This window comes from Podarcis tiliguerta, assembly GCF_965153285.1.
Source record: "Podarcis tiliguerta genome assembly, chromosome: 9".
In the NCBI taxonomy this organism is placed as follows: domain Eukaryota; kingdom Metazoa; phylum Chordata; class Lepidosauria; order Squamata; family Lacertidae; genus Podarcis; species Podarcis tiliguerta.
Window position 1 is genome coordinate 28,792,129 of NC_139542.1, and position 13,588 is coordinate 28,805,716.

The 13,588-nt window shown below is 43.8% G+C and overlaps 1 protein-coding gene across 1 annotated transcript in view; it reads left to right on the top strand.

The window, feature by feature from the left end:
- The window catches only part of FGF2 (fibroblast growth factor 2), a 25,215-nt gene continuing 11,627 nt past the window's right edge, over positions 1-13,588 (top strand). The window contains exon 1 of the mRNA XM_083457692.1: positions 1-219. Within this exon, the coding sequence (XP_083313818.1) occupies positions 33-219 (187 nt within the window). The 5' untranslated portion in view covers positions 1-32. The remainder of the gene's footprint in view (positions 220-13,588) is intronic.

A 13,588-nucleotide genomic window follows, 5' to 3' on the forward strand; every position in this document is an offset into this window, starting at 1 on the left:
AGCCGTCTTCGGCAGCGGCGGGCCCGGCGGGGATGGCTGCGGCCGGCATCACCACCCTCCCCGCGCTGCCCGACGACGGCGGCGGAGGCAGTGGCGGCACCTTCGCGCCCGGACACTTTAAGGATCCCAAGCGGCTCTACTGCAAAAACGGCGGCTTCTTCCTGAGGATCAACCCCGACGGCAGAGTGGATGGAGTCCGGGAGAAGAGCGACCCGTACAGTAAGTACCGACCGGCCCGCCGTCTCTGCCCTCACAAACCAGAGTGAGGCGCCTCCATGTTTTAAAACTCCCCGAGGGTCAGTTAATTTAAAGAACATTGGCTGTGGTTTCACGCAGGTGATATCTCCTAAGGTTATCTTTGGGTTTTATGAAGTTTCGAAAAACAAACAAAAACACCACAATAACTGTGACAAATATTTTTAAAATGCAGTAAAGCAGGGATGGGGGACCTGTGGCAGGCTAGATTTTGGACTCCTAGTTCCCCTCAGCCCCAGCCAGCATGGCCAGTGGTCAGTGGTGTTGGAAGTCAAGTCTCAACAACACCTGGAGGGTCACAGGTTCCTCACCTCTGGTTTAAAACGAAGGCCATCTCTGGGCAAAAGGCAGATGAGCAGATATAACAAATCTCTAGGTGAAGTCCCATTAAATTCAATGCATCTGGCTCCCAGCTGTGTTTAGGAATGCAGGGAGAACGGGCTGTGGGAACTGTAGCTGGTGGGTAGTGTTTTTCCCCCCAAAAATTTAAGCCAGTTGTCAGAATAAGATCTATCACTGCTTGCAGCTTTCTACACACACACAACCAACATGCTATGGTTCCCACAGCCAAATACATGATCCCCATCCATAGGAGCTTCCCTGCTCTTACCTAGCACTGACATTGCTTAACATCATCCATCGCCCACTTTCCCCTGGTTTCCCTCTAATTGCTGGAAATAATTGCTATGTCCACTGCCTTCAGAAACTTACGTCCAGCAGAGATGGACTTCCCTGTTGTCTTCACCTTCAGCTGTCGATACCACCTGAGATCCTTCCTACATAACCAGTCCTAGTTTTGAACCAATTTTGTTCTCCATGTTGTGTCATTTCACCTCATCTTTTCACTTGCCCCTGCTTCTATATTTTTATTTTGGCATTGTGTTATGCACACTCCTGTAGCATCTGTGTATCTTTTGCCTTTCATGCCATGCACAAAGTCACACTGACTGCAGCTCGGCCCCTTACCTGTCTTCTGAGTGTCTGCAACCCATAATGGGCACCAGTCCTAGGATTCCCAACAATCCCAGACATGCTCCTCGAAGCACAGAATCTCTTTCATCCCAAGGCTTGTATAACTTGCCGCTCCCGCCCTGGCTCCTGATACTTTATTCCATTCCATAAGCATTATTGCAAAGAGACTTGTTGGTCATGGGCACAATTGTTGCTTTGAGAATGAGAGGGTTTTGTGTTAAGCTTATTCAGAAATAAAGGAAACTGGTAAAAAGAGGTGACAAACTCATGAAACTGGGGGAAAGAAGGTTGTACCTAAAAAGAACAGAAAAGAAGAAAGCTAGTTTTTGGATTCTAATGTTTTTGGAATATTAAAATGCTTCCTCCTTTGATTCGTTGGGTGAATTGTAAAATATTTTTTGTTATAACATTGTTCCATGCAGATATAATGTTTTATTTATTAGGTGCACTTGAATTTCAGGGTTATGAATGCCAATTATGAATTGGCATTCATAGTGACAATAAGATTAGTTGAGCAACATCATATGTCCTGTAATGCACTGACAGCAAAATCTGCTTTTAACACAGAATCCTGTAATTTTAGAACTCCCAGTTGCATTGGAATACAGTGATTTTTAATGTTATGGGGATTCCGTCTGCCTCAGTGTTCTCATATTTGCAAATGACTTAATGGTACGTTTAACACAGAGTTATTTTGGGATCAATCTAGGTAACACAAGAAGACTTGTGGCATGTAAAATGCGGCATCAATTCTCTTGCTAGTCTGCTTACATTTTATTAGGAATTAGTGTAACTCCTTTTAATGGATTCTTTAGACTTTCTGAATGTGTCAGGTAATGTTGGTAAACTTGCTCCTGTGTTCTTTGCATCCATCTGTCTCAAAAGACAATGGCATGCACCTCTGGGGGTAACAAGCCCCCCCCCCACGTTGGTCTCACTGATGTGGTCCAAAAGAAAGCAGAGCAATACGTTTGGCACCAGTTTGGCTGCAGGAGTTGCCAGAAGGAGGCGTACAGGGCACCATCCAACCATCTTAGGGACTCCACTCCTGATTTGTGTAGGGTTTACTCCATAGCCTCTTCTTCTCCCAAAGACATCCCGCAAGGCAGTGGAGGTTTAGATCAGAATCACTTCTCTCTACAGCTTGTACAGAAGCCACCTTCTTGACCATTGGACCTGCTGTTGGGCTTGTCTCCTTGTTCCACCGGAGCCTGTCTTTGTATGTAGGGGAAGTCCCTAACTCAGCAAGGGTTTGAGTCCCACTGGCTCCCCTCATCTAGTTTAGCCAGCTAGTCAAAGCCGTTTCCCAGAGTGTGGCTGCCATTGCATGTTGACAGCTTCTAGGAGCCACAGATGATCTGAGTAGAGTGTGGGGACCAGAGGTGGACAAACAATTACAGAAGGAGCATGACGTGTCCCCCACTAGAGGTACTACTCCTTTCCTAACACCGCATACACTCTGGTGCAGCTCACAAACAATGGCTGTCCCATCCTGCACCTCTCCCTTCTCGCTGCCACCTGATTATTTGTCATCTTGAATAAGGGGTTCAGGATTCTTAGTTGCCTTAAGGGGGTCTATTTGAGTGTAGGGAGACAGTCAGCTGTATTCCAAGTCTCTCAGTCGGTAGAGCATGAGGCAATTATTCTCAGGGTTATGAGTTCAGGCTCTTTTTGCTGTTGTGCAAATAAGATTCCTGCACTGCACAGAGTTAGACTAGATGACCCTCATGGTCCCCTCCACCTTTATGATTCTATTCTAACTTCAGCCTGTCACCTGTCCTGACCTCCCAAGCACTTTAAATCAGAAGCAGAGTAATGTTGTTGTTGGTGAAATAAACAAGCCTTTGAGTGTGTCCAGAAACCAGTATAGCCCAGAAATTTGATTGAAGTTTATTTAGGACCATGGAAGAAACAGTGGGTAGACACAATCATAAGGAAAGTCTAAATCTAAGGCAGAGTATTGATCTATTTAATTTTATATTAAGTAGATTAGTACAGCACTGTGTACTCTAAAATTCATAGCCTCTGGAGGTGGTTCCAGGATTAGGAACAAAGGAATGTTGGCAAGGGCTCTTGACTCAGCTGGGTTCTGATTGACAGGTGCCTCTGAGCAGCAAATCGCAGGAGTTGCTTGTGGCCAGGATTGGGGGCATAACCCGGGGGGGGGGGGGCTAGAGGAGGAAGCAGTCAGTGGGGAAGAGATGGGGATACTGTCAGAGTATTAGGCAGCAGTCTTTCCTTCGCTTGTGCATTGAGATTTGGTGGTAAGTATGTCATCTGTCAGCTCCTAGAGAATGGAAGCTGAGTGAACAGTTATTAACATCACTGTGGCCACAAACAGCTAATGTGGATTTGGAGCTGTTGGTAGTCAGGTGGGTGAATACTGTATTTCTTGTATTGCATGTTCAAATACTGCTGGGTGTTGCTCTTCTACTACTAATATCAGTTTCAAATAAGTATAGTTGTAGGGTGCTTCTGTGACAAAAGGTTAAGGTTGTAAAGATCTATGTATCTTTGTGAGTCATATATGAATTTGCTAGCTTCAGGCTGGGATTCCGAGGAGATCTGGGTGTTAAGTCCTTCAGGCATTACACTTGCTGCAGTTTAATTCCCATGAACAGAAAATGTGGTTCTGGAAAGTTCTTTTTCTGCTATCAGAAACAAGTCTGGGCAAAGATTCAGCTGATTTAAGCTGAATCTATATTCAATCATACATAGAAACATTAAAAGTATTAAAATACAGAGCAGTGCTAAAACATTCATGGTGATTACATGGCCTCATATGTGTTAACTTCATTTCCTCACTACATTTCCCCCTACACTGTTTACATAAAATGGATTACAGAACAAAGCATAATACTCTACTTACACTGCCCATGTTTATAATAAAGGATAGTATTTGTATTTTTGAGCGTGTGGAATATATCATTTGTTCATAATCTTTTCACCCCGTTGCAGGGCCTGTAAATATTTATTTGTAATCTTAGATGCATTTAAGCTGTATATCGGAAACAAGTGATCTCTGGGAGATAAGAACTCATTAGTGGATTAGTTCTTAGAAGAGATGTGCTTACAGTAACTTGCATCACTACAAGTTGGTATGTGCTGAAGATTAAAAGCACAGCTTGACCTAATCGTTCATTCCTTTGTGAGCAAGAGTTTTTCTCAGCATGTTGATATATTACTTGGTCCTCAAAGCTGTTCTTTTTTACCAAAAAGTGGAAGCACAGGGTTCTGTGGTACTTGCACATACGATACAAGAAACACACACAAAAATTTTCTAGCCCATTTCCCTCCCCTGCCCTCCCTTCCACATTTACCCTTTTCAGCTTTGTATGTGGCTATTGCCTAACATGTTCTGAAAGATTGAGGGATCTCTTGTAAGGAGCATCACTGAAACTTGGTAAAATGTATGCAGAGTGGCATGAGGCTTAATGATATATTTTCCCATCACAAGTCTGCTTGAGATCTACACTAACAGTATTCTGTGTTAAATATATTTTTATCTGTTTCCTATCAGATTCCTTTGTGTTGGGCTATCAGTATAGGTTGCCCTGAGGCAATACTTGCATTGGACAAACTTTATATCATCTGTGTATGCTAAAGAACTGAGAATTCTGGGTGGTTATCAGAAAACATGACTCAGCTAGATTTCACCCCCAGCAAGGGATAGGAGGAAAGGTGCCCATGTGTGAAAAGAACAATAAAGTACAGCCTGAGGAAAACTAGCGTTCATTTCCAGTGACCAGTTTATTGAGCATTCATTTTGATTTGTTTGCACAAAATTTATAGGGAGGTTAGAGAGCAATGGCTGTTTTGTCAGGCATTCATTCTGATTTGTTTGCAGGAAGGTTAAACAATGTTGCATATTAAACAAATGTTACCCCCATACTTTCCAGTGGTTTCACCTTTACTTTAAAAAAATTGCAAAAAATCCAATTTTGGAAGGAAGCAAGTTTATTGCCCAAGAACTCAAAATCAGTTTTAATTGCACAAGCTGACTTTGCTGGTAGGTGACTGCACCCCCCCTAAAAATAATGACAACTTAGAAGTGTTCTAAAGCAGGTGAGGGTAGCTGATTGGGTCTCAAACCCTCAGTGAGTTTGGGACTTCCCCTGCACGTGAAGACAGCTGATTGAGCGGATGAGACCAATAGTGGGGCCAGTGGTCAAGAAGACGGTTTCTGCATGTGCATCATGAGTGGGTGGGTGGGAATGGGACTCCTCAACCTGGGAAGGTAGCCCATCTAGGAGAAGGAAAACTCTGATCCTAAACCTCCGCTGCCTTGCGGGATATCTTTGTGAGAAGAAAAGGCTAAGGAGCAAACCATACACAAATACGGAGTGGAGTCCCTAAGACAGTTGGATGGTGCCTTGTGAGTCTCTTTCTGGCAGCCCCTGCAGCCAAGCTGGTGTCAAACATATTGCCCTGCTTTCCTTTGGACCACATCAGCAAGTCCCAGAATGAGGTCTTGTCATCTGGGCAACCCGGTACCTCCATATACACAGCCCAGGCTCGTGCCCCAGGGAAGTTGCTTTGGTGCTGCTGACACAGCGGTTTGACTTCATCCCCGGAGGTGCACTCCATTGTCTCTCAAGACAGACAGATACCAGCAGCGTGTATGTCCCTTAAATGAAATGGTTTGGATTAATATCCAATTAAAATATATTTGAGAGTGCTTTTTTAAATAACCCAAACAAAACTAATAATGCGGAACAGTCAATGAACCTTGATTTGAGGCTGACACTAAACATTGTGGTTTTTCATATATGACAGATTACTTGCACTCAGCAACAATAGTTCATATTTGAAATTCAACTGTCCTGCATGGGCCTTTTTTCTGGACTTGGACTTGTGTGCCCCATTTATTTATTTATGCCATTTATTTACCACTTTTCATTTAAAATTGCAACATGGTTCAGAAATAAAAATTACAATGCAAAAAATTAATAGAGGAAAATACATTAACATCATAGATGCTTCATGTGCACAAACATGGCTTGATTCCTGTGTCCAGCAACTGGATCCATTTATATGATGCTTGTTTATGGATTAGGGTCCCATGCAGTGTTGAACATATGGTTGGTGCTGTCCGGTTTGACAGTGCTGATTACCTGCTCAGGAAAGGATGTCTTTTTTCTTAAGGAAAAGTTAGGTAACCTTTAATTCTGCTTCATACTCACATTTCTCTCAGAGGCTTTTTTTCTGGCGAAAAGCCTGCTACTCTAACCAGGTTGGTTCGTTGACTTCATTATCAAGCTATTTGCTTGTGCCTAAACTGGGGTCATGATTTCTTTTGGTCCCACTTTCTTCCTGTTCTATCCCTTCCTTACAATCCTTTTTTTCTTCTAAGGGCCCATGGCTAAAGGTTAATGATCATTCACATTTTCTACGCTGTAATAGTACTCTTCCCCAGTATTCTGTACTCTGCTTTCTCAAGTGAATGGTGCATGGCTATCTAGGTCAGGGCTAGCCAATGTGGTGTCCTCCAGATGTTGTTGGACTACAGCTCCCATCATCCCTAGCTGCTGCCTGTGTCATCTGGGGATGATGGGAGCTGTAGTCTAACAATATCTCAAGGGAACCACGCTGGCCACTTTTAGGCTTCCATAATGTCTCTTCCACCTTTGGCTTTCTAACGCTTAACATTTGCAGCCAGAAACCTTACCAGGTGATGAATAAAAAACCCTCCTTTTCTCTCTCATCATGCACCCTCAGTTTCCTATTCTTTCTCTCACTAAAAACCATCCTGTTTTCTCACCATTTTTAGAGCTGAATCATGTTCTGTTGGAATAATTTCCTTTCCTTTTGCTAATTTTCACCCCGTCTTCTGTCCTCTCTCATTTTAAATTGACTTTTTCATGGTCCACCTTGCCTTCTTTCATTTATTCCCACCCTGTTTTTGTAAAAAGAAGAAGCTAGAAGTTACTTTTTCTCTCCAGCTACCATCTCCGTTCTGCCTCATTTTTTCTCTCCAGTTCTTATATTAACCCTTTTTACAATTCTTGTCATTTTTTCCCCGGTCCTTGTAAGATTCCCAGGAAAATGTCATCCTTAGTTGCTTGCTTGATGTTACACAGCAGATGCCTCTTTCTCTCTCTTTCTAAAGGAAGGCAATTGTGGGAGGCTGCCAGTTTGACTGGAAGAATGAATAGTGAGGCAGAAGACTGCTTAACCTGTTCTCCTCTGATCATTTTTTCCACTAAGGCTCCCTGCTCTCCTGCTGTCCCTTGGAAGCAAAAAGGTGATTGTGTACCAAACAAAAGTGCAGTTATTCATGGGGTCCTAGATTTGGTTCCTGGTTGAAGTTTAGTGCTGCTGCTGCTGCTACAAGGACAAAAAAAATGAACAAATCAAGGCATCCTGTTCTTCCTCTGCTAAGGGAATCTTAAGCATTGTTATGCCTTCTATAAAGCCTACCTTGTTTTAGTGGACTTTGATGTGAATAACCAAATGAAATCAGAACTCACTTTTGGTTAGTAAGCATGCAATCACAGAATGAAAACAACAGCACTTTTTTAAAGGAATAACAGTTCTATTTGGCTCAGTGCAATCTCATGACTGCTTGATGACAAAAATAATAGATCACCTTGTTTATGGATTTGTGGGTGTCATCTTCAGCTATGTTTTCATTACGTTGCTGCGCTGCATTCATTAATAATAATACTGCTGTATCGGAGGTAAAGTATGGCATCAGTTCCGAGTTTCTCAACTTGCTATTTGTTACATATATACAGTATTTAGATAATGTGTGCCCCACATTTTTTGCTTCGAAAGAGAAAGTGGCTTGCACCCTTACAATGAAGTGCAGTGGTCAAGTCATCTCTGTCTCTGATCGTAGAGAAGGATAACCTCCAGATTATGTTGTTTCTGGGACATCTTCTTAGGGACCATTGAAGTACTTCCTAAGTTCCGTTACACCAGATTCAGTGTCTTAGTAAATCATTTTTAAAGCGTCCTCCTTTTTTGCTTTTAGGCAACCTAAGCTTTCATCAATCAAAGATACCTACATCAGTTTTATTCAACCTGCATTCTATTTTCTTTATCAGTTTTGTGTAAATGTTCTAGTCATACTACATAGATTCCTCCAAGTTGGTAGGCCCACCACCTGCCTCCTTGATCCGTGCCCGTCTTGGCTGATTAGGGAGTGTCCAGATGTCGCGCGGACCCCCCTGGTTGAAATTAGCAATTTGTCCCTTGACACGGGGACATTCCCAGGGGAACTGAAGGAAGCAGTGGTGTGTCCACTCTTAAAGAAAACTTCAGTAGATCCCTTAGACCTATCCAATTACCGCCCAGTTTCAAATCTTCCATATCTGGGTAAGGTAATTGACAGAGCGGTTGCCGAACAGCTTGGTAGGTTTCTGGAGGAAACATCGGCTTTAGATCCATTTCAGTCCGGTTTCCGTCCTGGTTTTGGGACCGAGACAGCTCTGGTTGCCCTAACAGATGATCTCTGTAGACAGCTGGATCGAGGTGGGTCAGGACTGCTGATCCTTTTAGATTTGTCAGCAGCCTTTGACATGGTCAATCATGATCTTCTGGACCACCGCCTCGCAGACATGGGGATACAGGGCATAGCCCGTAACTGGCTGTGCTCTTTTATCTCTGGTCGGGGACAGAGGGTGGCACTAGGGAGGGAAATGTCGCCGCGCCACTCCTTGGTGTGTGGAGTGCCGCAGGGCGCAATTCTCTCCCCGATGCTTTTTAACATCTTTATGCGCCCCCTTTCCCAGATTATCCAGAACTTTGGGCTGGGCTGTCACCAATATGCTGATGACACTTAGCTCTATCTGCTGATGGATGGCCACACCGACTCGGCCCCAAACACACTGACCAGATGCTTGGAAGCTGTGGCTGGATGGTTTCGTGGGAGCCGATTGAAACTAAATCCTTCGAAGACAGAGGTCCTCTTCGAAGACAGAGGTCCCTTCTCTTGTGGGGGCCCAATTAGTGCCATTGCCTTCCATTAAGAGTTTGGGTGTAATCCTTGATGCCTCCCTTTCCATGGAGGCGCAAGTTACAGCAACAGCCAAGGCGACATTTTTCCACCTTCGCCGCATCAAGCAGTTGGTCCCTTACCTTTCCCGCCCCAACCTGGCCACAGTGATCCATGCGACGGTCATCTCCAGGCTTGACTACTGTAATTCGCTCTACGCGGGGCTGCCCTTGAAGCTGTCCCAGAAACTCCAGCGGATGCAGAATGCTGCAGTGAGGCTCCTCACGGGGTCTCTGCCATGTGAGCATATTCATCCAGTGCTTTTCAAGCTGCACTGGCTCCCGGTGGAGTACAGGGTCAGATTTAAGGTGCTGCTTTTGACCTTTAAAGCCCTTCACGGCCTAGGACCCTCGTACCTACGGGACCGCCTCTCCCGATATGCCCCACGGAGAGCCTCAAGGTCCATAAATAGCAACACCCTATTGGTTCCGGGCCCTAAGGAAGTTAGATTGGCTTCAACCAGAGCCAGGGCCTTTTCAACTCTGGCTCCGGCCTGGTGGAATGCTCTGCCTCATGAGACCAGGGCCCTGCAGGATCTGATTTCTTTCCGCAGGGCCTGTAAGACAGAGTTGTTCCGCCTGGCCTTTGGCTTGGAGCCAATTTGATTCCCTCCCTCTCTTTCTTTTTTCTTTTCCTTCTCCTCCTGCGAGGAGGCTACGTTTTAATATTTTAATGTTTCAATATTTTAATGTTGTATTTTAATTTCGTTTTTAAGTTGTAATCATTCAACTTATTTTTATTATTGCTTGTAAGCCGCTCTGAGCCCGGCCTTGGCTGGGGAGGGCGGGGTATAAATAAAATATTATTATTATTATTATTATTATTATTATTATTATTATTATTTTATTATTATTATTATTATTATTATTATTATTATTATTATTATTATTATTATTATTTTACCTAACTTGCTTTACTGTTTTTCCAGAGCCTTAGGCCTAACTAAACAATATTGGGCTGTATCCAGCGTTTGCTGTCTGCTAATGCAAGGTCTCTTCTGCTAGCAGATGAATGAGTTTTAGTGTTGTACAACAGAGGAGTAGTTGCATTAGCAGAAACTCGTGCAACACCTTTCACAGTCTGTTGCACAACAAAGTTAGCAGCAACCTGCTTCTGCGCTCTCTTTTGCAATAACATTCCACTGGTTCAAAGCTAGTGGAGCAAGTATGCCAATGAGTGACTTTAATTTAGCAGTATGCTGGATACAACCAGATGTAAGCAAAGCCCACAAATTAAAATTGGGGCACTACTGAATCCTTATGAAAACGAGTGGGGCAGTGGGGGTGATTTAGAGCACATTAGGCTTCTGGGGGAAAGGGGTACTAAGTCTTCCCCCGCCCCCGCCCCCAAATCACCCCTCTCTGTTTTCTCTCATTGGACTGCTGGGCTTATCTGCTGGGGTTATCTTCACTGGAAATTGATCCTTGATCATAAAAATTGTGCAGTGAGAAAGGGTTATAAGCCCCTCTCCATTGCTTCTATGAACAAATTTGCAGTCTCTTGCATCTGCAGTACAGGGGTTTTTTTTAGCGAACGTTAAGAGATTTGTGATTTATCTCATGGGGAACGTAGATTGGTTTTTTAGTCTCTCAGATTATATAACAGAATCATAGTCTTAACATTTCCCTTGAAACGTGTTAGGAGGCTGTGGCTGGTTGAGAATGTGATAGCCTCTTGGCAGGAGTTGGTTGCTGGAAGCATACTGATGCATATTTCGGTGTTGTATTTATTTTTTAAAAAGGTAAAGGACCCCTGACAGTTAAGTCCAGTTGCAAACAACTCTGGGGTTGCGGCGCTCATCTCGCCCTATAGACTGAGGGAGCTGGCATTTGTCTGCAGATAGTTTTTCTGGGTCATGTGGCCAGCAGCGCATGGAAACGCCATTTACCTTCCCGCTGGAGCGGTACCTATTTATCTACTTGCACTTAGATGTGCTTTCGAACTGCTTGGTTGGCAGGAGCTGGGACCGAGAAACTGGAGCTCACCCTGTCACAGGGATTCGAAACGCCAAGCTTCCAATTGGCAAGCCCAAGAGGCTCAGTGGTTTAGACCACAGCACCACACGCATCCCTGTATTGATTTAGGAACCTATAAATGACTTTGGAGACTCTCCCTGCCCTTCTCCCTGCAGTCTATTACCTTTTAGCCAGTGGCAAGCTGTTGACAGTGCCCTATTTGTGTTATGTTTGAACAGGGAAATAGATGCTGACAGTCTAAACGACTTACACTGCTTATAAGTTAGGGTTCTTCCTAAGTTTTCTGAGATCAGAAAGCTATTTTCTGTTCGTGAACCGGAATCTATATCACTTATTTATTTCAGGTTCCTGAGTGTCCACTTTTTAAGGCCTTGTGACAGGTTACAATTTTGCAACTGTAGATTTGTAAACTGTGTTTTTAAGAACATGAGAGGAGCTTGCTGGAGGCCAGTGGCACATCTAGTCAAGCATCCTCTTCTCACAGCAACCATCTTTTTTTATGTGTGTGTGCATAACATGTAAGGCTGAATCGCATATCTATAGGTCATAATTAAATCTTCTCCTATAATTTCCCTGTTCTTCGGATTGTTCCGAGAGCTTGTAAAATATATTCTACATCAAAGGAATGGAACAGCAAAGCAACCTCTGCAGGTATAGATGGCCTTTGTGCTGCTTTCCCCCATCATTTTTAAAGGTCTGACTTGTTCTGGGAACATTTCAGGTAGTGAACCCAATTGCCACATCTTAGATTCACCATTACCCTTCTGGTAAGCATCATGTTAGCAGGATGTTTATATTTTAAATCTATATTTTTAAAATTACACTAAAATGCACTTTTTTTTTTGCTTTAAACATGATTAAAGTAGTCATATAATAGTAGTTCTTAAACAAACAACCCAAAAAGCTTTAGCACAAATGAAGCAATTGCTTTTTAAAAAAAAAACCAACATGTTGAAATGATGTGATTTGACACCCAGTCTCTTACTTATCCACAGGACCGTCTTTACCTGGGGGTGCAAGGGGTGTAGGGCACCTGGGTGCCAAATTCTGCGGGTGCGCCAGGCGCCCGCCTCTGAAGCCACATAAGCTCTTAACTACCTACCTGTTATGAAATAATAAATAATTTTGATCAAGCTGACATTCAAAGCCAGCCGCTGCTGCCGCCTCCACCCTGGCCGCTTTCTCCTCCCCGGAGTCCCGCCCTGTATGGAGAAGCATTGCTGTCTTGCCCAGCGGCTGCTGTGTCCCTCTTCTTCTCCTTCCTCCTCCTGGGGAGCTTTTAAAAGCACCTGGATGTGAAGCTGCGCCCCTTTGTGAAGCTTGGACACCCGGTTCTTGAGGGGCGATGACAGCAAGACTCAGAAGAGCAGGATGCCACTGCCGTGGCCTCACCTGCAACCGCGGAGAAGTATATCTTGGGTGTAGACGTGGGCAGCACTAAATTTGGGGGTGCTGGGCGGATCTTTGCACCCCGGTGGCGCGTATGCTAAAGACGGCCCTGCTTATCCATGTGGCTGTATTACAGCCACCAGTATGAACAGAACCTAGCAGGATGCATATGTAAAAAAATGCTGTCGCTGCTGAAGTGTAGAAAGTCAGCTGCTGTCACTTATAGCAGGAGAGCAACGACTGGGTTGCGTTAAAAGCTCCATCTGAAAGCACTACATAGACTATGGTTGGCGAGCCCTTTTGCCTATTTGTGTATGTTTATATTGTGTGAAGTGTCTTTTCCAGTATAATCCTATGCATGTCTATTTGGAGGTGAGTCCCATTGAGTTCGCTTCCAACTTTCACGTCTTTTAGCATCCTTCCCTGAGTATATTAGTTCTTGGAGGTACGTTTAGCTGCTTTCTAGTACCAGGCAAAGAAGACTCCCAATTAATTGTTCCTGTGCTCTTTAGTTGAATGTGCAGGAGCAAGATTTAACTTATATGCATTTGGCCCAGTTACTTAACCGCAGTGAATGTCACGCAGGGGCCTCATGAAAGGATTTTCCTTAGAGGGCCTCTGCAAATATGTTGGAGATGGGCCTCGAACTCTTGGCTTGGAACTGCCTTTTCCGTAGCAGAGATGGTAGTAATGGTAGTCATTGATCCAGGGACGTGCAGCCTGGGTTTTTTCAGTGAGTACACAAACTCCCTTCTTGTAAACTGAAGTGTTTTGCTGATTATTTTGTCAGTTGATGTAAATTAGTTGCACGCTAGAGAGATGGTAAAAGTTCAGATGGTGTGTATGATTTTTCTTCACCTTCTTTGCTCTCCTTGTAAGATTCAAATGCTTTTTATTTGCTTTCTCACATTATCTGGATTTTGATTTGTTGTGTATAACGATCTCTTATTTGATAATCAAATATTCGGGAGACAAGATTATCACAGAAGTTACTAAA